The sequence below is a fragment of the Quercus robur genome, chromosome 8, assembly GCF_932294415.1.
Source record: "Quercus robur chromosome 8, dhQueRobu3.1, whole genome shotgun sequence".
Classification (NCBI taxonomy): domain Eukaryota; kingdom Viridiplantae; phylum Streptophyta; class Magnoliopsida; order Fagales; family Fagaceae; genus Quercus; species Quercus robur.
In genome coordinates, this window is record NC_065541.1 from 41,064,968 (window position 1) to 41,078,334 (window position 13,367).

The window sequence follows — 13,367 nt, forward strand, 5'->3', positions numbered from 1 at the left end:
GGTGGTTAAGATATTTCTATGGTTTAATTTGGTTGTCCCATATGAAATGTCCTATCGTCCTTACAAAACAGTGCACTGCAAAGTGCAAACACATCTTGGAAATTTGAAAAGCTTTAAAGGTAAAAAGCAAGAGACAAAATGTGAAACACTTTCTTTTTTTTTTTTTTTTTTGCTGAATGAAACACTTTCAATTAATAAGATCTTAAACTGAAGAATATTTTTCATCCAAAGAACCCGTGGAGCAATTTGCTTAAATTAATCAGTTAAAGGACATTTACAACAATCGCCGTTTTATTTTTTTGTGTGGAAAAGGAATTAATGTGTTGTAAACGTAAGAATTTTTTTGACATTTCAACATGGATCAACTTTTTTTTTTTGGGAGAATGAACATGGATCAAGTTGGATTCGAAAGTTTTGGGTTTTTTAGCTATTGAAATAACAGCTTTTCCTACTTTATCTTTTTGTTTTTGTCTCCAATAAAGTTGTTATCTTTTTCTTTCTCTTACACCTTCCCAATATTCCACATATAAAGACAAAGACATATATAGTAGTCAATTTTTAGAATTATGAGCTTTTTAAATATTTATAACTATATTTTGATGCACGAAGCATTGTGGGATCCTCCTACTAGGAAAAGAGAAAGAAACATTATGTATAACTTAAATATTGAGACTTACTGTGGAGCTTTTGGAAAGAATAATTAATAAGAGTTCGATGTGTTATCTTTTCAAGTCTTGGAACAGATATGGTGGCCTTTATCGTATATATTGTCTATGCTTTAAGAATTAAGATATTAGTTTATGAAGCAAATTTCAATTATACTTTATTTGCTTGATGCCAAAGCGATCCACTATGATTAAAGTTTACTTCTTTACTTATGGGCAATATTAAAATGAAGAAGAAAGGCATCCTCCTGTATAGTTACTTCGACCTAGGACACGAAATGAATCTATTGCTTCTGTTTGATCAAACTAAAAAAAAAAATTCAAGGATTAACATTCCCAAGTCTAAAACAAATTTGGTATAGGATAACCTAATAAATTCCCCAACAATCTTTTACTTTTGGGGCTAGTGAACTGTCATTATTCCACCACAAACCAAACCTAAAATATGACCCAATAATATTTAATCCAAAAACTTGACCCTCTACCAGTTTTTCTCAGCTATATGAGACCAACCATGTTTACATGGTAACGAATGCTTCATTGCCAAGATCAAAAATAGGTGAGTGAATTAATGAAATGACAAATTGACAATGGACCAACTAGTAGGTCACTAAGGTTAGAAACTTTGAATCCTCAAGAACCTTGAATTCAAAATTAGAACAGCTCATTAGAAGGAAAGATTGCTTTACTTGAAATTATTAATTATCACAGCCAACAAAAATTAAGAACAATTCCAACAAATAAGAAATGCCAATGCATTAGAAGTTGAAAAAATTGCAAAATCTTGGAGAACATGAATTTAAGCGATTTAGATTTGACAAACTGACTAAAAGCTAATGAATTTACCATATAATTTCAAGTTCAAATTACCTCAAAGTCATAAAACACAAGATTATAAAGCGGTTAGAATTGACAAAGAGACTAAATGCTACGCCGGAGGCAGATAAAGGGCAAGCCGAAATTCATACTAGTAAATAGTAACCCATGAAATTAGGAGTAGGGTGCATTGATTCAGCATTCTAGATGGAGTTTCGAAAAATTCAGCATTCTAGATGGAGTTTCTAAATAGAGGCCCCACTATTGAAATTTAATCAGAAATTAATTCATCCTTTGATTAGTAAACCACGACTCTTACAAATACCAATGATGTCATGTCACCATAATCCATTGAAAGGATATGAATAATTTGAATTCCTATTCTGAATGTGAAATGAGAGATTGTATAAGAACTTACAGTATTTTAATTAAGAGGAAAATGTTAAGAATGCCTTAAAAAAGTATTAGTTTAAAAACAATTTTGAAAAATATTTTATAGGAAAATAATAAAATAATTAATTTTATTGACAACTTTTTATATTTTTCATAAAAATGTTATCAAAATTTTCCTATTATAGTTTATTAATAATTACCTTAAAAACACGTGTCAACATAACTCTTGACTCTTTATTTAATATTACTATGACCCTAGAGATGATAGAAGTTAAGACACCTAAAATTAAAGTGTTTTTACAAATATTTGCTCTTAGAGCATAATTAATAAACTATTTTAGAAAATTTTTAATAAAAAATAAAAAATTAATTAACTGTTTTAATAATTTTTTTAAATTTTCATAAAAACTTTTTCAAAATAAAGCACATATTAACCGAAACCCAAATTTAAATTCATATGTTCAGATAAAAGGATGGTAACTGGATTTTGATTGAGGTGACTCAACAATAATGGAATTCGAACCCAACAAAATAGATGGTTAATATATGTGTAGGTGACACGTTAATCGGATCCAAAATTAAATTTAAATTTTTAGAGAGAGGGAGGGATGGTAGTTGGATTTTGATTGAGGTGACCACACTGTTGGAATATTAATTCATTGTTTCACACTCAATGATTCGAATCCACACAGTTGGAATGCACAAAATTTCACTCCAAAATTGAGTTGGTGGGAAACTTTTCAAACCTCTCACATATATATATATATATATATATATATATATTTTAATTTTGAAAATTTAATTGTTAAATTTTATGTTCCTTATGTTCATAATATGTATATCAAATTTCGTTCAAATTGGATATTATTTACTATTCGATTAATAAACTTATTTTGTATACACAATTTTAAATCATAAAAATTTGAAAATTTAATATTTGTTTGATGAGATAGCAATTGATCTTTGATTTTCTTGAAATTTTACATGCATAAAAAATATAATAAGAACATGCAATTTAATAGTTAGATTTTCAAAATTCACATTCAATATAAAGATACATAAGAAGTTTAGAGTTTTTTTCCAAACCTAACTAATTTGAAATAGATCATGTTTGATAAGCAAGTTCTAACACACTTTTTTACATTTTAAATAACTTTACACACTTCAACACACTTTTTTACCCCACATATATATCAAAAAAACCCAAATAACATTACTTATACTCCTCTACCCGACCCAACGGCTCTAACTCATTGTTTCACACTCCATGATTTTTTATTTTTTATTTTTTGCAAGAATTTTCAGTCCATAAATATGATAGGATATCACAATTACCAATATTCATTTATGTGACAGAAAAAGGATTGTCCTTCCATACGGTCTGGATGCCTATGCAGTTAATGCCTACGTTTCACTTTGTCGTGAATAATTGAATATCAGTAATAAAAATAAAAAAATAAAAAAATCCTTTCATGTGAATACTGAATATATAGTTGTTTCCTGTGTCATAAATGTCTCCGAAAAGATATTTCAAGGACATCTCCATATTGATAACAGAAATAGGGGCCTCCATGCTAACTATTTCCAAAACCAACACCCACCCACCCCCCACCCCCCACCCCCCCCCCCCCCCAACCGAATATATATATATATATATATATATATATATAGGGAAAGGAAAAGGAAAAGGAAAACACAAACATAAATTTCATTGCCCAACTATAGGGAAAGGAAAAGGAAAACACAAACATAAATTTCATTGCCCAACTATCTGAAAGCTGACATTGCACGAAATGATCTTGCTTTTCTGAACTTTATGTTTCCTATACGATTACTACATAAATGAAAACTTTATATGATTGAAAACCAAGATTCATATAAAAAAAAAAAAACAAAAAAAAACAAAACAAAAACAAAAACAAAACAAAACAAGATTTCCATACCCAGCTGGAGAAAGAAAATGAGAGGCTACCTGCCTGGCCAAAATGTTATCAAGAAAAACCATGTCACATCATCTTGGTGGGAGTTTTTTTTTTTCTTGAGAGGAGAATAATATCTATTGACTGGTTCAAAAATTATATATATATATATATATATATATAAATATATATAAATTAAACTATATACATTTTCATTTACAAATTTTTGTTTATAGACAAAATTAAAAGCTAGGACTGTTCACGGGTCGAGTTTGTGCTCAACCCAAACTCGACTCAATGACTACGGGTCTCCAAGAATTGGACCTGCCACCAACCAGGAGAAGGAGTCGGTTCAGGGAAGTTGGATCTCTGCTAGTGGCGGTCAGTTGTCGGTCAGAATTGAAGAAGAGTAGACTGGTCGAAACTCACTGGATTTGATTGAAATTCTGCCGGATTTGGCTATATCTCGACAATATCTTGCCGAATTTGGCAAGGTATAACCAGAGACTACCTAAATATCGACAGAGAACCGCGACTTTAGTGCATGGGGATTGGTTGATTTGGTTAGATTTAGGTTTTTATGCAACTCGCCGGAGTCGGTTTCTGGAAGGTGAAGACCCGCTGCTGATCACCATAGGCAGTAGGTTGTTCGATTTTCAAGTCAAAGCAGAGATGGTTTGGACTGGTGGGCAGGGTCAGCCCTAGGCCAAGGCCACCGCCTAGGGCCCCCTATTAGAGGAAGGCCCCAAATTTTGGGGCAAAAATTGATATATTTAAAAAAAAAAAAAAAAATTGGAGATATAAGAAAAAAATTAGTTTTATAATTTTTCTCTACTTTCAAGAAGTCCCAAAGTATTGAGTAATACTAGAAATAATACAACTTTAAATACATGGGTCTTACAAATAGAGTAATGCTATAGTTTTACAAACTATTTTACAATATTTTTACAAACTGTTGTTGTAGCCAACTGCTTACTGGTTCTCATCTGGACCCACTGATAACATCACTTTTTTATTTATCTTTAATCATTCTTCACATCATCAATTTGTAAAAGTTTTTGTAAAAGAATTTGTATCTCTAGCATTTTCCCTTACAAATATATGTGTCACTAATCGCAAGAAAGAATTTAGATAGAAACATGCTAGAAATATTATTAATTTTACTTGAAAATTTTACAAATTGATGTGACAATTAATATGATATCCGAACGTCAATAATCTATTAAATGCATTTTTGAATTTTTTTTTGTGATTAATGATACATCTTTGCAAGTCTCATATTGTAAAATTTATAATATCTCTAACATCATTCATTCAAATACTTGTTTATTATCTTCTTGAAGTGTCATTAATCGCATTCATTTCTACATCGTTTGAAAGTTTTTTTAGTAAAATTTGTTATATCTTTAGCATTTTTCCACAAAAAAAAAAAAAAAGCATATTACAAAATAAAAGAAAAAGATTTTTGTTATAAAAAATTATAATATTAAATACAAGTTAAATATTATTTAAGTGATAACAAAAAGACTTTATTTAAATAAATCGTTTTAGGCCTCAAAAATTATTGAAACCGCTCCTGCTAGTGGGTTGAGTCCACAGTTTGAAAGGACATCCCTAATAAAAGGTAAAGGTACTAGAATTAAATCCCCCAATTGATGCCCAATTACTACTAATCATCCTTAGCTCAATTGATGCTTCTTGGAATCTTCAACAATGACGCTCAAGATTTGATCCCCATGCCCAACTTGTAGCAATAAGAATCATTTGAAATCTAACCTACTATTGGGAGTTCAACTGGGGCTTTCTAACGTTTTCAAACAGTGACTTGTAGCTAAAAACAAGGGGCACTGCCTCAATGGGGGCTCAAATACTCATCGGAAGTTCCGCGTAAAACAAACCCACGTGATTGAAAATTGAAAAACAAGTTTACTTTACTCTTACTCTATTGTCTTATACCTATACCAAAAGAATGAAAAATTACTTGTTTTGGTGAGAAAGATATGGAGGTGGCTACTAAAGTAATAAAATGAAGTTGGACTGCCAGTGACTTGCTTTGGCTGCTTTACCAAACCTGAGCTGGAGGCGTCAAAAGCAATAGCGACGGCCATGACATATTGACCTCTTTAGTCTTTTTCTTGGAACGTTGTCTTTTCAACCTCCCTATTACGGCCGCCACATGGTCCACCACCACCACCACCACCACCTTCTTCGACCCATTTTCATCAACTTGTTTATTACAAAAAAAAAAAAAAAAAAAATAGCCATAGATGACAAAAATTAAAAAAAAAAAAAAAAAATGGAAATGAGATTTGCACCGTGACCATCATGGTCCATTGGTTTCGAATTTGGACAGGTCCTTTTTGGTTAACCAATTAGCCTACTTCTATAATCGAATCTTTAGACTAGTTGCTTAATTGCTTTTTTGAATATTAACCCTTATCAAAGTTGACAAGATAAACTTTTGTCGGCGATTAGTCTTCATCTGAATCAAGCTTTTCTAGCTATGGTGGGTACCCCACTCCACTGCTACACATAAATGTGGGATATGATATGAAAGAAAGATAACTAAATCTTATCATCAATCCTCCTTTGAAGTACCCGACATCATTGTTCATAATTCGTTGTAGACGTGTCGATAATTAGGTTTGGACGTATGTAAGGATTACTTGCAAGCATTGTTCTACACTTTCCAACGTATGCAATTCTCCATTTGAGTGTAACCTTCACGGCTTGCCCGTACCTAAAACCAACCACCCAAACTAATTGGAGGTTAAGTCATGCACGAAATAAGGAAGAGATTTTATAATATATATATATATATATATATATATAAACTTTCGACTAATGACGTGGGCTTCTAATAATTGTGTTATCTATTATCAAACTAAAACTCAAATCAATTTTTTACGTAATCTAAAATTAAACCACAAATTTCTTGTTAAGCTATTTTTACTAATTAAGTTAATTAGAACATCAACCAAAAAAAAAAATGAATTTATGAGTTATTGAAGGTAGAAATCACATGCACATTTCACTTGATGTTAATTCCTAGATAACTACATCGAACTTATTATGAAAATAGTTACAGTTGGACTTGGGGAAAGATGGTTCGAAGAATTTTATATATTTCCGTCAAAAACATCAACACAGTTGAGTCCCGAGGCTCGGGCTGAAATACCCATTTAGGATTAAACAATTTGGTTAAGTTAGTGTATATATTTTGCCAACTTATTTTACTATTCTACCTAATTTTACTATTATTTACAAATTCCACTACACTTTTTGATACCATTCATGAATCCCATTGTATTATTTCAACTAACGTACTACTTTTATTTACCTTTATTTACACAGTACTTACAGTAAAAAAATTTCAATTTCAACAAAATAAACAAATCCTACACACACCCTTTGTGTCCATTTGGCAAAGATTATTTTTGCCAACTTATTTTACTATTCATAAATCTCACTACATTTTTTGATACTATTTATTAGTCTCATTGTACTATTTTAACTAACTTTTACATTTATCTATAGTACATTCAGCAAAAAATTTTCAATTTCAGCAAAATAAATAAGTCCTAAATGAACTCTTAGTGTGTGTTTAGCAAAAATTATTTTTGCCAACTTATTTTCCTATTCAGTTTATTTTTACTATTATTCATAAGCTTTATCGCACTTTTTAGTATTATTCATTCAAGACATAATTTAGCTACAAAATTGATTGTAACTTAAGGCTATAAACTCACTTAATAAAATAAATATTACAACATACTTTGAAAATCTAACAGTTGAATTGCATGTTCTTTATGCTCTTAATACACATGCTAAATTTTACGTCAATCGGATATTATTTATTACATGATATATAAGCTTATATTTTGTGCATAATTTTAAATTACAAAAACTTGTAATTTAAAAAAATATATTAATAACGTAACTATTGATATTTAATTTTTTTAAAATTTTGCAAGTATAAAAGATATAAAAAAAAAAAATATATATATATATATAATCCAATAGAGGATTTATCAAAACTCACCTTCAATAAAAAGATATTAAATAAGTTTATAACTTAAAATTACAACCAATTTTATAGCTAAACTTTGTCCATTGATATCATTTCAAATAACTTTTACCTTTATTTAACATTATTTTCAACAAAAATTTTTCAGTTTTAATAAAATTATCGCATCCCAAACAAGACCTTAGTATTTAGTATTTAGACATGCACCAAAGGGCTAGGAGTATATTATAAAGCACAGAAAAAGACCGGTAATCGCATATATTGCAGCTCTGGAAATGCAACATCTCTAACAACTACTACATCCGGCTGAATAAGCATATCGTTCATCTCAGACATTCGTATTTTTTTTACAGGTATACAACGGGGAAAGCAAGAGACTCAGAACAAAAGTAGACACAGAATTACGCAACAGAAGAGGAAAAAACAGATTCTGTTGAGTGACCTATCAGCCTGCATTACATGCCTTCTGACCCTTGGACTATTGCTCCCTGCAAGATTGTATGAATTTGGATAGGTATATAAATTTGTCATGGTGTTTCCAAACACCCTTGCATAAACCATTTCCCCGAACACACCAATCATTGGATCGAGCAAATTTGTCACCGTACCACCTGGAGTCATGGATGAAGCAGCATAACCCCCTGAGTTGGGTTGGTATAGTTGAGATTGATATGAATAATTCCCATGATAAAGTTGCTCAGTTTGGTGGGGACTTCTTGTTGGGCTAGTTGATCTTGGCGTACCAACCCAACAAGCAGGACCAAGAGGTCTTCGAGGTATGACTATACCAAGATTGGGGGCCTTGGTTTTAGAAAGCTTTGTGGTTTGGCCCTTGCCATAAAGTGGGACTAGGGAAGATTGAGAGATTTCAGCTTTGCATACGGGACACTGCTGTTGCTGCTCTTCGTTTGCAGTGGATGCATCCTGGGAATGAAGCCACTTGTAAATGCAAGGCCAACAGTAAAGGTGACCACAGAGTGTAACCACTGGATCTTGCACAAGTTCAAGACAGATGCTGCAGTCAAAGCCACTGGAAGCATTATTTTCGGAATCTGGGATTGTATCCGACACAGATTTCCACTTATCTTCGCCAAAGGATTCAGTTTGAGTCATGGTCTCCTCAAAGTACTGTTCTATGGCCATTTATATGTTGCACAATCGCGTTTTCCTTTGATGCCTAAATCTGAGATACATAAGCAAAAACAACGTTAGTAACAAATACATTTAATTGCAGATCAGCAGTATGTTTAATGAACAAAATTCAATTTAAAAGTATAGATATCTCAAACTACTTTTAGTTGTTGATATCTCACACATACAAAATTTCTAGATGCTGACAATCTATTCAAGAAAACATTGTGCCCCACTAACACGACTCTTGTTATGGCACTCTTTTAACATTTCCAGACAGAAAACTCAAACATGGAACTGTATTCCGGCGGCAACCAAAAGCACATCTACTGTAATCTATACAACCACCAAATCATGAAATCAGACCCATATGTTTATTCTTAACATCCGAAGGGGCCAAAGGGCAAAAAGAAACAAAAATCTCCATCCACCAAAGGGCAAGTTAGATAAAATAATGAATACATGAGGCCCACTGAGTTAAATCTAATCAAATTGCAATAAATTATGCACTGATGAGAAATGGCATAGAGGCAGAACATTGGAGATTGAAGCACTCAGCAATTGGTTCTTCTAGAAAGTTTTCATTCATAAAACTATTCTATATTGCTTTTAATATTCTAAGAATCCAATCTCCACGAGAGCGAGTTCATTAGTATTAAAAGACTAGAGATAATTAATTGGAAGATGGCCTTCTAGAAAAGGTTCCGTAGAGATTCAATCACGGCTTAAGTCCTAGTTACCATAATTATTATTTTTTTTTTTAGGTGAATATGGGGAGGGGAGCAGGTGGGGTAGATAAGTTAATTAACTTCTATAAACATTTAAAAAAAAAAAAAAAAAATCCCAAAACCATCTAAACAACAGCAATACCTCTCTTTTTTTTTTGAGAATTAATTATCCTGTTTAAGGATACAGCAAACAATTTCCTGTGTCTTCTCTTTGGATCAAGTGAGCCTGACAATTTTTGGCAGGTAAGAATTAGCCTAAACGTGAGGTCCTCTATCCATTTTTATAAAACCTCTAACATAAACTTGACGAGCTCAGCTCTCATCCAACTACTGCCCAATTCATCTTTCAATTCAATGAGTGGGCCACCTAACAGATATCTAAAAGCTTGACATAATTTAATTTGCCAGTTCAAAACTAGCTGCAAAATCACCTTGCAAGAAATAAAGGTCTCATTTGGAAGACTTGTGAGCTTTAAACAAAATTTTTTTTTTAAGCAATAGAGGTCTAGGTTTACGGAGGAGCTGTACTAGATTGGGGAACCAATTTAATCATTGACCCAATAATATCTATTATTACAGACTTCATAACACAATAGAAAATAACAAATATTGAACACTAATAACATTCCCAACTATCATGTATACAAGGAAGATTACTAAATCTAAACATTTAACAGAATTTGTGATCCTATATTCCAAAACTAAGATCTCAAACCTTTTATGCGTGCCAGTAGAGATGCAAGTTTCATATTCTGCATCAAATCATGTGACTTGGAGACTTAATAGAGCACGCAAAGCTAAGGATGAGTCTAATTCTTAAGCAAGGCACTAGATCCTCAACTAGTGAAGAACAAACTTCTACAAGTGCCCTCTATAGCTGCCTATAGCTAGAATCAAGGAGACAAATAACAAGAACAACAAAAGCTCCTACTATTCCTAAGTTGTACACCTTTATATACACGCATACACATACACAAGTCCTTATGCATAAGCAGAGCAAAAAGTTCTTAGGAATCGCCTATAATAGCAAGAAATTCCAAGTGACAAGGTCGACCAAACACAAATGACAAACCAAAGGATTCTAACACAGCATTTAAATTACTTTATGGAAACATGAAAAACAAGGCAACCGGCCATAGACTTGAAGCAGACAAAAAGGGTTGATTGCAGGCTGAAGTTTATCCAGACTCATTAAAAAGGACAAAATCACTTTTGATTTTTTTTTTTTTTTGGAGTAAAAATTAACTCTTTAAATCATTAAAGGAAAATACAGCAGAAACCAGAACAAACCCAGATAGCAAAATCTTTTCTTTTTTTAAATTCTCGAGGTTTTATATTCTATAAAAAAAATTTTCCAACAAAGTTATTTCCTTTAACGTTCCATTGCAACAAACAGAACCATAGGAAACTTAAAATAATGGTATAAAACTATAGGAAAGACACAAAACCCGGATCCGAAAAATCATTTTAAAAAATTGAATGTTAAGAAGTGTACTTAAAGATTCAGCAACAAAACTTGGTTAACTGAATTTGGAGGGGGGCACTTATGAGTAAACCAAGGAATCAACTTGTCCATTTAACCCATTCAAGAAGAGAAGGCACAGAGGTCTTATTTAAGCTTAAACCCAGAGACAAGCAGAGAGAAATAGAAAAAGAAATTAAAAGGATTTCATAGGCAGATCTAAACTCATTAGATTCTCTAGAGAAATACATAGAATAAAAGTGAGAGAGAGAGATTGTGAAACGTACCAATGGTAAAGAGTAGAGACTGGTTATTGTTTGTGATATATGCCTTTGAGGCTACTAGCTATAGCTTTTTTTGCCAATGGGTTAGGAGAGAAAGAGAGAGAGAAGTTGCGTGGGAATTGGGTGAAAGGTGAGGCGAGAGAGAATGAATGAGAACTATGGAGGCGTGGTAGGCGGTAAGAGCACTAGCTATTTATAAAAACTACTACTACACTACTCACCACAGCTACTCTATATTAGTATTTCTTTTTTATTTTATTTTTACTACTATATATTTATATTTATTATAATTTATAGAAAGAGAAAGGCCACGGCCCACGACACAAACCCACTGCTTTAGCTTTCTTTTATTTTTATTTATATATTTGATGAATTTATAGTTTCTAGAAATCTTCATTTCTTTATTTATAGTTTATAGTTTCTAGTGTCTTTATGTATGAAGATAAACATTGCACTTCATCGTTCTCTGCCTCTGCTTCTTCCGCGTCCACATGGCCACACATCACAGCCCTTCTCCCTCTCTCTCGCTCACCTCTTGACGTGGCACAATTGCTTCTCCCTTATCCTTTTTATTTTTATTTATTTATTAGTATTATATTAAACTTTATTTTACCACCCTGTTCTCAAAAAAAAAAAAAAAAACTTTATTTTACCACCTTATATTTTTGTCACCCTTTTTATTTTTATTTATTTATTAGTATTATATCAAACTTTATTTTACCACCTTGTTCTAAAAAAAAAAAAAAACTTTATTTTACCACCTTATATTTTTGTCACAAGGTCACAGACTTTAACACAGTAAATCACTTTTATAAGCCCTTACCTTTAATTAAGTAATTTTTTGATATTTTCGAAAATAGAGGAGTTGTTTCTCTTATATTTATGATGGAGTCCAATCATTAAATTTATAGTGAAATTTATCACAAATGTGAAAAGAGTAACCATCATTTATTTATATCCAAAATTACTTTTTTTTTTTATTAACCTCATTTTTATATTTATATTATATATTATTATGCTCCTGTGATGCAAAACTTATTTAAAAATTTTATGTAGAGTAAACATAATAAAATTTAACTTATGATGAATTATCTTAATAAATTTAACATAATAAATTTAACTTACGTAGAGTAAACATAAGAGCACTAGCTATTTATAAGAACTAATACAATTATTTGAAAATTTTTCTAGTACTAGATTTAGTGGTTTCAAATCACATCATATTCTCTTCCTTGATTAAATTAGACATTGACCACCTTTCTTAAAATAATATATATTATAAGTTTTCATTAACAAAAAAAATTAAAATTTAAAAAGTGTTTAAATGTGTAAAATACTTGCCTTATAATTAGAAGTGCAACAGGTTAAGTTAAATAAGCTAGTGAACAATTGGTGGACAGTGTGAGTCTGTTTAGCTTATTTGCTTAAACGTGAGATAGAAAGCTCTCTCTCCAAATCATCTGATAGCCACTTTTTGTTCATATCTGCACCAAGTTTCTTGCTCCAAATCGCTTTCACACCCTTCTTTCCAATCTCAAAGCTGTCTTAGATTTGCTACATGAGTCTGAGGAGAATGTTAGACCCATTTGATCCTACGCCTATTGTAGTCATAAACTTGTAAAAGAAGTCATTTGACTATACTAGCAAAAAAATAACAAGTAAACCAATCCTAATGCATTTATATTACGGTTAGTCTAGGTAATTTCTTGTAACAAAATTCTATGATGTACAGTTTTTTTTGGTTTAGACATCAATTCAATGTTTCTCTTTTCACAATATGGACTAATTATTACGAACATTAGCAAATAGAAAATACTTAAGCTACTAAAATAAAATTTGATTCCATTCGCAGTTCTTAGTGATGGAATTAGTTTTTTTTTTTTGGGGTTGAAAAGTTTATTTGCTAAAAATTGATAAATTTTTTTTTTTGAGACTAACGATA

General features: G+C 31.4%; 1 protein-coding gene across 1 annotated transcript; it reads right to left on the minus strand.

Annotated features, from left to right (window-relative positions):
- Positions 1–8,022: 8,022 nt before the first annotated feature.
- LOC126695527 (E3 ubiquitin-protein ligase RMA1H1-like) lies at positions 8,023–11,609 on the minus strand. Its single transcript, XM_050392305.1, has 2 exons — positions 11,429–11,609; positions 8,023–9,003 (listed from the first exon to the last, which is right to left on the minus strand). The coding sequence occupies exon 2, from the start codon at positions 8,961–8,963 to the stop codon at positions 8,199–8,201; it is 765 nt and encodes a 254-aa protein (XP_050248262.1). The 5' UTR covers positions 8,964–9,003; positions 11,429–11,609; the 3' UTR covers positions 8,023–8,198.
- Between the last annotated feature and the right edge of the window lie 1,758 nt (positions 11,610–13,367).

Coding starts and splice junctions, on each gene's coding strand:
- LOC126695527 (XM_050392305.1), bottom strand. CDS start 8,963: ATGGCCATAGAACAGTACTTTGAGGAGACCATGACTCAAACTGAATCC.